Genomic DNA, 15,089 nt, shown 5'->3' with positions numbered 1-15,089 from the left:
CAAATGAGTTAGAAAAACTAAAATACCACAAGGCTGCTTCTGAGTTGAAACAAACCAGTACTCTGATTCTGCATATTACATCTCCTAAGAAAAATGGCCTCGTCCGTACTGTTTTGAGAATATTAGTTAGGTGCCTCTAGGAAATCCAGAGAGTATGAACTAATACTTCTGTTTTCCAAAAATTAGTTTTGAGAAATATTCTCCTTTTGATACTGTTTATGATCAATAGACATATTGACAGTTAAAAGCCTTTGACAGCTTTAACGTCTATGAAGTGTTATATTTTTAAAAAATAATAATCCAAGTTGTTCATCATTCTATAGTAAATTCTAGAGGAAGGATTGTGAAGAACTACTTAAGCAGATACTCAAGTCAAGGTAGCTCATTTTCTGTGCTGTGTTTGATAGGGAAGATAGGATGAAGCAAGACATTTATGTGTCTTGACTATATATGACTATAGTCCTCTTAAGGGAAAATAAGGAGGGGACACACTATCCTCATACTAACGACCATCCAATGTTGTTTCAGTCCCATATTCTAGCCTGAAAACCCACTGGAAGGGATGCAGATAATTTGGCTCATCTAGGACCCTCTGAAGTTGTAAAGCAACCATCTTGTCAATAACCTTCCCTAGTAAAGAAAGAGTGGAAATGGGGCAAAAATTTTCTGAAATAGTTGAGACTAGGGATTGATTATTGAAGTAGGAGAGAAGGAGCAAATCACTGTCTCCTTAAGGGACAGTGATATCTCCCCTTCTCTAAAATAACTGTGGATTCAAAATCTGACAGATACTAGCGAGTTTTTAGCTTTGATCTGTACTAGAGGTGTTCCATAGTTCAGATTTTTACAGAGCTATTCATAGTCTGGAGGTCATGTTGGCATCAGGGGAGGAGAAGGCAACAGGCTTTAGACTTAATCCCTGGCCAGGAGAATCTTTTCAGAGTTCCATTTTGTATATTAGTTCTGTCTTAATAGGCTTTGTTGATGGGTACTTGTGACTTTGCACTTCACAACTGGAGCTCCTGTATATGGAAAGTCTATGAAGATCACCAGGAAGCCTCTGCTAGTTCAAAATGCCATTTGTTGCCTATTACTTTGGGAACTGGTTAGCAGTAGGCTTCCAGGTGCAGTTCAAACTGCAGTTTAAAGTTCCTTATGGCTAAGGATTTGGGTACTTATAGAAATACTTTTTACAGGTGGATTCTCCCATCCAGTAAGATCTAGTTGGGAAGATTTGTTTTGTACGCCAAATCCTAGGGAAAGTTGATAACATGGACTTTGAGGGTGAAATTTCTTTAATTTCTTCCTCTTTTAGAATAGGATGCCACCGACCCCACTCGGTATAAAGATATCTCCTTTTCTTGCTATTGTTTTAGAGGGTGTTAATGCCTTGTTCTTCCAAATAGCTTATGGGATCAGATGAATAACTGAATGACTTCTGAAAATGACGTGCCAAAACTGCTAAGCTTTATAATGGTTAAATGTTACATTGGATTTATTCTTTGATTTTGCTTTATTGTTCCTATTTTTTAAAATCTGGATTACTAGACCTTGGAACATACCATTCAGACTTTCATCCAATTTGAACAGCATATATATCTTATTAATAAATAAAATAAATTTGTTAAATAAAGAGGCATCTTTTAGATATTTATGTATGTGTCGTTACATCTTTCATGCTAAATTTTGAAATTCTTCATCACAGATAGGTGGCTAATGATCTGTATTTCCAATTAGGTTGTGGTTTGGCCCAATAATTCCACTAGATTGTAATGTGCTGAAGTTGTGTAAAAAAAAACTTGATGAATGCTAACTGAAGTATTTTTCTAGAATTAAGATGTGGGAGAGGGACGGAAACTTGCAGCACAATAGTAATAGTTTCGCATATTTGCTAATTTAAAAATGTACTTCAAAATATATTAGAAAATTCTATTGCTTCCTTGTTTTTTCTCAGATTTCAGTCTAACTCAGTAGCTCCCTTTCTCTTGCTTCTTACAAGGGCAACAATATAGTTTTTGCTGCATGCATCTTGCTATGGATAGCCAGTAGAGGGAGCAACAATAGCAATAGAATGATGTTATCACTTAAATGGATTCATTAATAGCCATAGTAAGTAGTTTAGGTAGCCTTGTATAGCACTTTAGTTTAACCCACAAAAGGTGCTTCTGAGCATACAAAGAAGTAAATATGATACTATAAAGAACCAGGACTTTTTCAGGATTATGTGAGAGTTGCATGGGAGTAACCATGCATCTGTGGAAAAAAGAGTTAAGATAAACATTACAATTGTGTTCCATTGCATTTGGAAGCATCCTTTAGAAATTGAATTCAAACCATTGCACAGCCCCAGCTATGAATCATGCAGTACTACATTGATTTAAATAAGCCCATAAACAGGTCCTTGAGGAGTTTTTCTTCTTTGATCAGTACTCAAAATTTATAGTTTGACATGTTTAACTTGTATAGAAATAATACCAGCATATAGTAAAAATATTATTTCTCCTTTCCCAGTATTTTGCCTTTCCTCACTGAAAATTTAAAGAAAATTAAATGAGATGACATTAGTTAATATAAACTTTTTAATTTGAATGTTCTACTTTCTACACATAAAAGAATAGGTATCACTTATGTTCTTGTATTCTCTCCAGGAGAAGGGAATATTTTTTCCTTTCTACAATCATGCATATGGGAACATCCAAAACTCTTATCAGCAACTTCCTTATTATTTTCCAAGTTTCAAGAAACTTCCTTCAGTTAAATTTTGGAAAGGAATTATAACTTAAGTCAAGCTATTTATTGAGATATAAAGGATTTCGTTCTCCATTTTGTGCAGATATTTATGACTTTCTAAAAAAAAAAAAAAATCAAGCCTCTCCACTTTCTAATTCCATGTAAAAAAGTCTATTTTAGCTTCAACAATGATTGAAAATGAATCCCTATTTGAATTTCTTGTATCCCATCATATTTTGATGATTCTCCCTATACATTCTCCACTGCAGAATTATTAGGTTGTTGACATTCAAAGGCAATTTCTTTTAACTAGCGTGATATATCAAAATGTTCATATATGGACATTTTTTTATATGAGAAATTATTTAGCGGTTTTTCATTTCATACAAGATATATAGTTATGTCAAATATTTTGATGTTGAACTAGTGTCCAAAATTGTCCTGTGCACAGAACAGCCCTGTTTTGAGATAAAATTAGATTAAAATACCTTGTTTCAAATTTGAAAATCATAATTTTAAAGTAGATATTTCAAAGTTAAAATGTTTTGTGTATACCTTTCAATAGACTGCAATAAAATAGTTGATTGACGTATTTTTACTGGTGAGAATATTGAAAGGCTTTTCTAATAGCATGTAAATAAATGCACACAGTAATAGTATAATGTATAGTGTATTTATAAATTAAATACATTTTTAACCTTACCATGTTTTTATTTTTCTTAAATCATCTTTGTGTAGAAGTTCTCGTTCTACACAAAGAAAGAGATAATATTTCATAGTTTGCATGAGTAAAAAGAGCTAAGAACGTAATGAAAGGAACATTTCATGTTGGGAAACTTGTGAAGAAATATAAGCTGTCATTATTACCCATCTTCTATTTGTTTAGGCTTGAGAAAATCTACAAAAAAGCGCAGTGAATCACCACCTGCTGAGCTCCCCAGTTTGAGGCGGAGCACACGGCAAAAGACCACGGGCTCCTGTGCTAGTACCAGGTATAATGTGATACAAAATTACTAACACTTAAAATAGTTGAAGAAATTGCATTTGAGCCTATAAAGCCTATAAAGAATTTGAATGAACATAATGGACAGTTTGTATTTGTGTGCCTGATAGGATGTTTAATTTGACAAATGTAATTATTTGAGAAACAGTATAACATATAAAATCACAGTTTGAAATAAGCAATCTTTTCTAAATATATACTGAATTAGCAAGTCCGCACTAAGTATTTTGCTGATTTCAAATAAGATAACTTTATCCAGTTCGAATAATTTGAGATATATGGGAACCTATTTCCCATTTTTGCCATCCTCTTACTGTTCCCACCATGCTTGTTTTGGAACACTGTGTGATACAGCACATCTTAAACAATTGCTTCCCATTACATTTAACCCAGAAACTGTGGTTGTCAGATTTCAATTAAACAGGACTATAGTTTAATATTTCATAGTTTGGAATTTAAGAGAAATAATGCCCAATTCAGGCACATCAAGGAAAGCAGATTGTAACAAGATTGAGTTATAATTTGATTTATATTGCTGACATACAAGCCTTTGAATTGGGCCATTCAACAATTCTATGAATTTCCCTTTCAAAATAAATTCTGTTGAAACTGTTCATTTAAACTAGATCATTTATAGGAGAGTAATTAATTATATATTGTATAAGTGTAGGTTGTATAAGCATGTGTTAAAAACATAATGTTTAAATAAAAGTCCTGAAGTTGCTGGTTAGTTATGCAGAACTTTATATAATATTTAAACATAAATAAGGTGATTGCTCTATCCTTATGAAATAGTTAGGCTAGTTGTTTCTCTCTTTTAATCTTTTGGAAATTTGTTAAGAATATATTTTTCTGATGAACTTTTAAGAAGTAAGACAGTGGATTTGGGGCTGCTGCTCTTTTTGCTAGCTTTTAATGTGACAATTTCATTGTTTTTCACATATTTTTTCTTGTTGTGATTTGGATTTGTAACTGTTAGCTTTCCAGAGTGCTTTGATAATATTATTTAATGTCAACAAATTAACCAAACCTTTGAAGAAATTGTGCTATATATTTCAAACACATTGAATTGTGAACTTTAAAGAAATCCTCAAAAAATAGTAGAGGTGACTGCAAGAGGACAGGATTTAAATAGGATTCAAATATAGGTAATGGAAAAAAGTATGAAGACTGTGTACTAATTTTCTCAATATAAAACAATATTGACAATATAACAAAATATAACAATATAAAACTCTTGTTCAAAGAAATCATATGGCTGATGGAGGAGGTAAATATTCTTCCAAAAGGAGGTAGAAAGACTTTGAAATCAACATAGAGAAAATTGAATATTATGCATAACTTTATACATTAAAAAAGTGATGTTTGGTAAGCTAATAAATAATATACTTGAAGATACTTGAGTGGTGGACAAATGTAACAGATCAAGTAAGCTAAATGATGTGGATTTGGAAAATAGGTGAAAATGTTTCTAAAAGACATAGGAATAAAAATAAAATATTTTTGAGAAGAAATATTTTGAATCAATCTTAATAGATTCTCTATAGTTTAACCTCCATAGTTCTTGGCAGTAAGTACAAGTAGCTCTCAGATTATGACTACTCATTCAGCAATCATTCAAAGTTACAATGGCCCTGAGCAAGTGGTAATTTTAACTGCAAACTTCTGGCAATTGCAGCATTTCCAGTCACCTGTTCATGACCCAGGTGCTTGGCAACCTCACACATATAACAGTTGCAGTATCCCACAGTTATGTGATTTGTAAAATTCCCTGCTGGCTTACTACAAGCAGATTCAATGAGGATGCTGGCAGAAGAGGTTGCAAGTTGCTCCTGCCACTTTTTCTCCCAAGGAGACCTGCTGTGGAGTACAACATCTGTAGCATCCCCCCCATTCCATAACTCATGTGTACCTTCTCCCACTGGCCCACCCATGATGCATAGCATCCACTGACCACCCTTTGCTGGCCTGCCAAAGTGCCTGCACTCTATAATTCCACTGGAAGGCCCTGCAGTCCCCCCCAACCCACCTGCACTCTTTAGCACCTACCATGGCACCTGCATATCCCAGATCTCTAATTCCTACCTGTGACAGATGCACACATCCCAGCAGCTCTCATGCATCCTCTGAAGCACCTTGCATGGAACTCTTGTCTCTTCTCACTTAATAATTTGTGCCATCATGGGGTTACGATAGCTACCTGAATTACTGTCACTAAGTGACATGGTCACATAACATTGTGCTTTATGACCTTAGCAACAAATGTTCTGGTCCCAAACGCTGTCATAGCCCGAAGACTATATGTAGTATTGATTTGCAGATGAAACAATCAATTGCTTTTGATTGGAAGCTGCCCAGAGTGACTATATAAATGTTTTAAATAAATAAAATATAATTTAACAGAAGATTTAAAAAATTTGAGGTGGAATCTGAATTATTTATTGACCCCAGCTCCTGCTTCAGTGGGAGGGTTTTTAAAAAATTGTATCAGTCTAAATCTTTCATTTGCTATATAGATTTTGAAAATAGATGGGCATTAACATGAAAGTATTTCTCCATGAACTAGGTTGTTAAAGTCAGCTAAGCCAAGATGTGGTGATATTGATGGTATACTTTTTATATATAGTTGAAGTATTTTTGAACATATAGTGAAAAAGTACTACTCAAGAGCCTTTAGGGTTTAATTTGAAGCCATTATAAACTGAAAACATAATCTAGAAGGTGTCTGATTGTACCTGGTTTTTTTTAGTCGGCGAGGCTCTGGCCTGGGCAAAAGAGGAGCAGCTGAGGCTCGCCGACAGGAGAAAATGGCTGATCCTGATAACAATCAGGATGGTGTTGATTCTTCAGCTGCACGAGCTGATGAGGCTCCACAAGGAGCTGCAGGTAAGGAAAACAATTCCTATAAGTTGTAGGTTACTTTCAATATATAGTACTTTCTTCTAATGGGGTGCTGGGTTTATCAGGAAATACTGTGCTAGAATGGATTTTACTAGTCATGTGTACTCCTTGTAAAGTTCATGGGTTGAGCACAAGATAAGCATTCTCTAAAGTAGGCCTTCTTTTGTTGGAATAGTATCCCTCCAGAAATACAGAAATAGACATATTGTTTACATTCTCTAACCAAGTTATATAGATACTATTTCAGTATACCTCTATCCCACTTAATAGTTAAAGGCCTCTATTTTTTGTTTTTTTACTGTGATTTTATTACTTTTTCCCCTCTTCCTGTTGTAAATTTCCTAGAGTCCTTGAGGATTTGAACACTTTATAATTATTGTTAATAAATTAAGTATATAAGCATTTTTTAAAATTTGAATTATAGCTATCCTTAACTTAACACTGTTCATTTAATGATGATCTGGAATTATAATGGCCGTGGAAAGGGTGCTATACAGGCTGTAAAACATTGCTGGCCATTGCAAAATGCGACATTACCACTCCTGCAGTCACGTGATTGAAATCTGGATGCTTGGCAACTGGTTTGCACTTACTATCAGTTGCCAAGCACCCTGCAGTTATCTGATAGCTATTTGCAGTCTTCTCTGCTGGCTTCCCCAGAAAGTTAGTGGGGAAGCTGGCAGGGAAGGTTACAAGCTGCTATCTGCTGAGAGGACTCCCTCTTGACTTTGGGAGAGTTGCCAGCTGAAAGGAGCTGAACTCCCTCAGCAGAGCGCAGAATGGAGCTCAGATCCTAAAGTTTTCAAGTTCTCATTCTACAACTTGGTGAGAACAGTTCCTTCCAAAGCATGGAGGGGAGCATAATTGCTCTGGCAGGATAAAGAAACGGAGCTCAGATCCTGAAGATCTGAATTCCTTTCCTGCAGCCCACCAAAGGAGTTCTCTTCCACATACAGGGGAGCTGAACTTGGCAGGCAGCTCTTTCAGTCCATCTCCTTTATAACCCAGGAAATTGCTTAACCACTACTAATGGGAGTGCTGGGATGAAGTCATGTAGGCCTCTCACCTGATGATTGCTTCACTCAATGACTCTATAATAACTGAGATTCTGGTCTCGATTATGGTCAAAAGTTGAGAATACTGAAATAGCTTTTAAACCTCTTATGTGTTCTGATAAATATAGGACTTTCATATCTAATCTACTTTCTCTCTCTATATATATAAAAGCAAAATACCTCTCACGCATCATCATAAAATCTCCAGAACCGTAAAGCCTAAAAACTTGAAATTTGGCACATGTGTTCCTCTTGGTTTCTAGGTGTTCACTAAGAAAGGATTTTTTGAAATGACCATCAGAGCATTAGTATTTCTTATATTATTATTAACACTCTCTGATGCCAAGGAGTTCCTCACCTGAAAAGAAATTTGTTCCAAATGCAAAACACAAGAAGAAGAGAGGAGTTTCAGTTTCGCAGCACCAAGCAGCTTTAGTACAGAACAGTTGAGTTAAGCCATGCCCAGGCTCCTTGCTGTCTCCTTGCTCATACAGCAAATACTGTTTCAGTTTCCAAACAACCTTCAACTCTCTCACATACTGACAGGACGCTAGCCAGATGAATACCGATAGATGCTGGTAGGCAGAGGCAGAATCCCCCCCCCTTATTTTTCTCCCCCAAAACTAAGCCCAATCACATAGTTTCATGGTGAAGCATAGGTATAGAACTAGTTTATGATATGAATTGAGCTTATTTAAACAAACAATTAAAAACTTAATACTCACCATTTCTAAAACATTGTAGATGTTTAAAATAGTATTTTGAAGTCTTGTTTCTATATTTTTAAAGACAAAATTACATTTAGAAAGCATTAGCTGCACACTGATCGCTATGTAATTGATAGTATTTCTAAGTTCTACAAGAATATACTTATTTGATTGTCCATCTCAGGTGCCTAATGGATCTTCTTGATTTGAGTATACTTGATTCCTCCCCCCACCCCCCAAAGTTACAGTGGCAATCATTTTCCCAACATTTTTGTGGCAGAAGATTTAGTAGCATTCTGAAATATAAAACAGAATTATACCTGAGTGGTTTTCCAAGTTTCTCAGTCCAGAGTTTTTTCCTTTTCCTTACTGGGGAGCTTTGGAAGATAAAGCAACAGAGAAAAGGCCTGTATTTGACTGAATACAGACGTGAACTCGGGTTTGAGACTATACTGTGGCAATAAACATGGGAAAAGATTAATTTTTCATGCTTTTATTATGTCCTTATACTCCTGGCTGGTTGTTCTGCTTAAACTGTTGTGGCTCTTTGGAGGAAAACAGGCTAAAATACCATATTTTGAGTCACTGTGAGGGGTTTGTGAGTTAAAATCACTCAGATTCAGTCTTAAGTTGAATGTTAACTGTTTGTTAACTGGTTAGATCCTATCAAGATAATTTTGCGAGATTATGTGGGATTATTTTAAAGGAGTCTCTTAGTCTGTTAGTCCTGATTTCTGCAAAATCAGCACAGCTACTTATGTCTTGAATCCCCATTCTTTCTTCTGGCTGTTGAAAAACTCCTAAAGTGTGGCAGAATGCTGAGTTTGGATGGTAATGAATACTTTTTGAAGGAAATGTGATTGTAAGGCATCCAGAAGGTATCCATGATATCAGTCACTCCGAGGCACTTCCTGCCTTGAAGGAGGCCTGGTGCACTCTGTGATCAAGAAGCCTTCACTTGACTCAGTATTTTAGATTAGCTATTCACTTGTAGCCTTCACTTGACCCAGCAATTTAGATTAGCTATTCACCAGTCCGTGATCTTTTCTTCTGGGAGAATGTTATTGAAAGTTTGAGGGTTGATGGGTCCTGAGATTGGATGGAATTCAGGAGAAAATAATTTATTCTTTTCAGTCAAGGTTTAGGCTCAGGTACAGAGAAATGAATTCAGATTGGTCTCTCTCAAGAACAACGTGGAGAAATTAAACACCCTGGTTCTGATTGATCTCTCAGTGGCTTTCAATATAATTAATCATGGTATCCTTCTAAACCATCTGAGAGATTTGATATTGGGGGCATTGTATTATGGTTCTTCTTTCTAAGTTGTGATTCAAATCAGTGATGAGGATGAGAGAACAAACCTTGAAGCTGCCTATTGTGGAGAGACGTAAGGTATGATATTTTCCGTCTTCCTATTTAAGACCTAAATGAAGCTGCTCAGGGTGGTCCCTACTAGGATAGATTCAGGTATCACAAGTAAGCAAAGGACACTGATTTGTATCTTAATTCTGGGCTGAACAGGAGACATTGTTTCCAGAGATATTCCATGTTTAGGAGAGGGTCACACTGACCCAATCAAAGTGGGTTGATAATCTAGAGGTCCACTTAAACCCAGGGTATCAACTGGCAGCCTACGGGCTGGATATATCACAGGTAGGCCACGTCCATCCCAGCTCTGCGAAGGGAAAATAGTCACAAAACATCATGTGACAGCAACATGATACCATGAGTTTGAAACCCATATGTCTTAGACTCTAGGAGACTAGCACTTGGAATGTGCAGAACATGGGGGCATAGTTAAAAGAGAGATCAAGCTAGAATCCCCACACAGCCACAAATGAACTTAGTCCATTCCCCCCCCCCCCCGAATTTTATTATGCTTATATAACCCCAAGAGATGTTAACTGATAATTAATTTTGTTGTGCATTGTCATGATTTAGCAATTAATTTAATTGGTCCTTCATGTTGAACCTGAATTTTTCTTCCTGACATATTTTCTTTCTAATAATATACAGTTGTTCAACATTTTATCATTGAAATTAAGGAAAAGCCCTTATCACTAATAATTACTTTGGGATGACAGTTTTTATTGCTTGTTAAGTGAATATAATATTTGAGAATGGGAAAATATCTCAAAAGAACCTTTAACTGGTTTTTAGGGTCTTTAGTACAATTTAAAAGGAGCCAGGTTTTTTCCCTAGAGTGATCCCAGTTAAATACATTTTTATCCGATATATTCAATATATGTTGATAAAAATACTATTAAATGCAGTTAAAGAAATTAAATTGTTGTCAATGTGCGATGATCAATAGGCTTATTTTCTAGCTTATTTTCTGATTAAAACAGAATAATGATTGACCTTGTAGTTTTCTATTTTTGGTTAAGCTGCAATCTTACGCATATTTAATAATAAATGAAACCCCATTGCAATCAATAGAACTTAATTCTGAGTGTACACACATACACACACATACACACCAAAATCACTGCATTTTGCTTCTTTTGGAAAAGTTTCTTAGAGATGTGAACATGTTCCTTGATTTTTGTGGGAGACATTTCTCTACAATAGTAATTTTCATTCTTTTTGGGTGTGTGTGCAGATGTTATATTAATCCTTTTTGGTGTATATTTCAGATCTATATACTATAATTTCAGATCTATCAAGCCCTTGTGATAAACACTTGACTCTGATCATATTTTATAGAATTGTCAGATTTCTGTTTAATTGTTTTTCCTTATTTCAAATAAAAATCATAATAAGTAAAAATCAGAGTGTTTCAACCACATGCGTGGTTGAAAGCATAAACCGGCTGTTCAAGTGCAGTCTTTCCATACTGTGTAAGTCAAAACTAAAAATAAACCTGCTGTTTTGTATGCCCATTCCAATTCCTACTGGGGTTGTTAAAGGTTTTTGTTGACAACTTTGGAAGAAAGATTTCTAAGTTTGTAAGTATGTAAGCTGCATGATTTATTAATGCCATTTATTTTGTGTTCTTCATTAGCTTCTAGTTCGGTTGCTGGAGCTGTGGGCATGACGACCTCTGGTGAAAGTGAATCAGATGATTCTGAGATGGGAAGATTACAAGGTACATACTAAGCTTCCATTATATAAATAACAATTTTAAGGTTACAACTCTAGATATTTTTTTAAACAGTTGAGGCTTTTCTTAGAAGCCTTTTCTGATGTTCACTTCAATTTTTGTCTTTAACTTGAAGAAAAAATTTGGTCATTTTTGACCAAGTAATTAAAGGTCTGCTAAAATTAGTGGCATATCAGTCATCTTTGGTATAAATGAATACACTGAAATTATTATTATGATTTAAAGAATTGTATTGATACAGTTGTAAAATCCATTTTAGTTTAGGGAAACTTGGTTTTAGAAACTATTTTATTTATGTAGCATCTGATTTTCTCTCTTTAATATTCAAAGGTATTTATTACTAGAGGGACTCCTGCAATCTCTCTCTCTCTCTCTCTCTCTCTCTCTCTCTCTCTCTGTGTGTGTGTGTGTGTGTGTGTGTGTGTGTGTGTCTGTTCATCTTCTTGGTCTCCATTCTGTCTCTGTTTTTGTGGATCAAGCCAGTGATTTTGCTTTTGTGGAAGCCGTTGGCTGGCTGTCAGTACTTTAGTCAGGGTGCATAGTTCAGTCTTTATGTGTGTCTTGTCTGCCAGGCATTTGGTTTTGGCAATTAGTGTTTTGGCCACAGAGTTTATCTGTGCTGGATGGTGGTGGGATTGGGTGTTGAGGAAGCGGTTGGTGTGTGTTTTCTTCTGGTATATGGTGTGTCCTAGTGTGCCATCTGTTTTTTTGTAGATTAGTACATCTAGGAATGGTGGTTGTTTGTTTCCGTTTCCATGGTGAACTTGATTTTGGGGTGTGTGCTGTTTAGGTGTGTTAGGAAATCGTTTAGGTTTTCTTTCCCATGGGGCCAAATAACAAATGTGTCATCGATGTATCTTAACCATAGTTAAGAAACGGCTGTGAAAGTCTGACTCACAGACGAACACTATACAGAAGCCTGATGATGGCAGATGAGATTCTGCCGAAACGTTGCTACAACTTTAAAAGCACAACTATAATGACATGGGAAAATACACAAACAAAGCTGAATACCATACATATAAATACCCACGAAAACTTAAGAAAACATATATGTGTGTGTGTGTGTGTGTGTGTGTGTGTGTGTGTGTATACATATATAAACTTTCTTTAGAACTCGGTCCCCTTTTATTCTCAAAATGTTTTCTGTTCACCTAACCAAAGTACACAAGGGTTGGTGGAACCTAGATTTTGTTTGTACTCTTATTCTTAACATTCTTGACCATTGTCATGTCTATTAACGTTCTTGGAAATCAAAATCCATTTTTATTCATAGGGATGTGAATTTTCCATTCAAATTTTGCTATTTTTAATATGGAAAAAGAGCAGGTTTCCTTGATTTTGGTTTAGAAAAGTAAAGGTAAAGTAGGATATATCTAACAGGACTTTCAAAATGTTACAAAATTTAAAACTTTGTGCCGAAACAAAAAGATGTCTGGCCATTAAAACAGCATGGTAATAAATTACAAAGTGACATTCAAGAGAAAATTGTTTTATGTCTAGGATTCTATAAAAGTGAAATATATAACTGGGCCTAATAATTAATCTTTTAAAAATGAAGCATAAGTTTCAATCATATAAATGCTACAAAATGAACATTTATATTATGCAAATTATAGCTTGTAATATAATACAAAGAGAGTTTAATGCAGATTAACGGTTTTTTTATTTACTTTTTTTATTTCTAGCTTTGTTAGAAGCTAGAGGACTCCCTCCACATCTGTTTGGTCCTCTTGGTCCTCGAATGTCTCAGCTATTCCACCGAACAATTGGAAGTGGAGCTAGTAAGTAAACTGATTTGTATATTTCACAGTACTTTATGATAGTGAGTCTTTATTTTGTAGGATTATAATCAAGCCCTAAATTCTTATCAAATACTGCCTAGTGGATTAACTTTCAAAAAGCAGTAAAGACTCCCTCCCCCCCTCCGGTTCTAGGATATTGATGAAGTGGCATGGGGTAATGATGAATGAATGAATGAATGAATTTTATTGGGTTCTTATTGTGATTTTTAACAAAGAAAAAATAAAGTTATTATCTATTTTAATCAAATATCTATGAAAAAATAGCAATAGCAGTTAGACAGATATATTGTTTCATAGTGCTTTACAACCTTTTTTTAATAACCTGTGTCCTCCTTTTACCAACCTCAGAAGGATGGAAGGTTGAGTCAACTAGTGAGCTGGTGAGACTTGAACTACCAGTAGTGGGGGACCAAGCAGAATTAGCTGGTTCCCCACTACTGGCTCTTAATATTCCTTCCTTCCTTCCTTCCTTCCTTCCTTCCTTCCTTCCTTCCTTCCTTCCTTCCTTCCTTCCTTCCTTCCTTCCTTCCTTCCTTCCTTCCTTCCTTCCTCCCTCCCTCCCTCCCTCCCTCTTTTTTAGGTTCTAAAGCTCAGCAACTTCTACAAGGGCTTCAGGCCACTGATGAAAGCCAGCAGTTACAGTCGGTGATAGAAATGTGCCAGTTATTGGTCATGGGTAATGAAGAAACTTTAGGAGGTTTTCCAGTCAAGAGTGTTGTTCCAGCTCTGGTAAGCATATTCATTAATTTATATCAACTTTTACCTTTGGTTCATTGTGATTTCATGAAAGACTTAAGTGGATCAATTGAAATATGTACATAAATGGAAGCAAGTTTTCCCCCATGTTGTTACTTATTTGAAGGGGTCTATAGCATAAAAGGTTACGAGCAGTTAGAGTAATTCTTAAATTGTCTTAAAATAACATAGCAATGTACCTAAAATAGAAACATAATTTGTTCAGGGATGGGGAGATGCTAAATTTTAGAAATACTTTTTATTAGTCTTTCTTGGTGACAGCTGTAATTTTTGTGGTATCTGATTGTTGTCTGCTTAATATAATACAATGCACACTTCATTAATCTATTACTAAGAGTGCTAATAGGGAAGATTGTATAAACTAAAGACATAGCCCTAATACAAATGAATTTGCTACCTTAAGCTTTTGAAGAAAAGGGGGAATATAAATCAATAACTAGAGTAAAGACTATACTTTTTCTATGATTTACAGATAACTTTGCTACAGATGGAGCACAACTTTGACATTGTGAGTATTTCATCTTGAAAGTTTGTACACCATACATTTTGAGGACAAATGTCTAAGTGAGCTACTTATCTTCAGAGTTAGTTTCATGATTAGAAACATTTTGTCTCTAAAATAATCACTATGGGAACAAGCAGTAGGAAGGGGAAATATTGATTTAATGTTCTGTTTCAGAGCTTCTTTGGAATTTCTAGTAAGCCACATTATGAAAGAAAATACTGTGTCAAAATAAGCAAACTTTTTGTGTGATCTGACAGGACTGCTTTTGCATTTGATTGCTTTCACAGATGAATCATGCTTGTCGAGCCTTAACCTACATGATGGAAGCACTTCCCAGATCATCTGCAGTTGTGGTGGATGCAATTCCTGTTTTTTTGGAGAAGGTAAAACTAATCAATCAAGAATAGCAATAACATTGTCAATTAATGTTCTCAGAGTCATTGTTCATTGGCTATACTTTATACTGGCCTGTTTGTGGTACAGGAATTGAGAATTTCCTATAAGTTCTTTTGAGAAGTAATTTT

The 15,089-nt window shown here is 35.3% G+C and overlaps 1 protein-coding gene across 6 annotated transcripts in view; it reads left to right on the top strand.

Annotated features, from left to right (window-relative positions):
* Positions 1–15,089, top strand: part of TRIP12 (thyroid hormone receptor interactor 12) — an 88,794-nt gene that overhangs the window by 34,353 nt on the left and 39,352 nt on the right. For all 6 annotated transcript variants that reach the window (XM_026701547.2, XM_026701543.2, XM_026701549.2 and 3 more), the window contains 7 exons: positions 3,617–3,722; positions 6,483–6,619; positions 11,401–11,484; positions 13,188–13,283; positions 13,885–14,033; positions 14,533–14,568; positions 14,853–14,948. In XM_026701547.2, the coding sequence (XP_026557332.1) occupies positions 3,617–3,722; positions 6,483–6,619; positions 11,401–11,484; positions 13,188–13,283; positions 13,885–14,033; positions 14,533–14,568; positions 14,853–14,948 (704 nt within the window). The remainder of the gene's footprint in view (positions 1–3,616; positions 3,723–6,482; positions 6,620–11,400; positions 11,485–13,187; positions 13,284–13,884; positions 14,034–14,532; positions 14,569–14,852; positions 14,949–15,089) is intronic.

The sequence above is a fragment of the Pseudonaja textilis genome, chromosome 4, assembly GCF_049901715.1.
Source record: "Pseudonaja textilis isolate UNSWEBS1 chromosome 4, rPseTex1.2, whole genome shotgun sequence".
NCBI lineage: Eukaryota > Metazoa > Chordata > Lepidosauria > Squamata > Elapidae > Pseudonaja > Pseudonaja textilis.
Note: the sequence above shows the minus strand (reverse complement) of the source record. Positions and strands in the feature narration are given on the sequence as shown.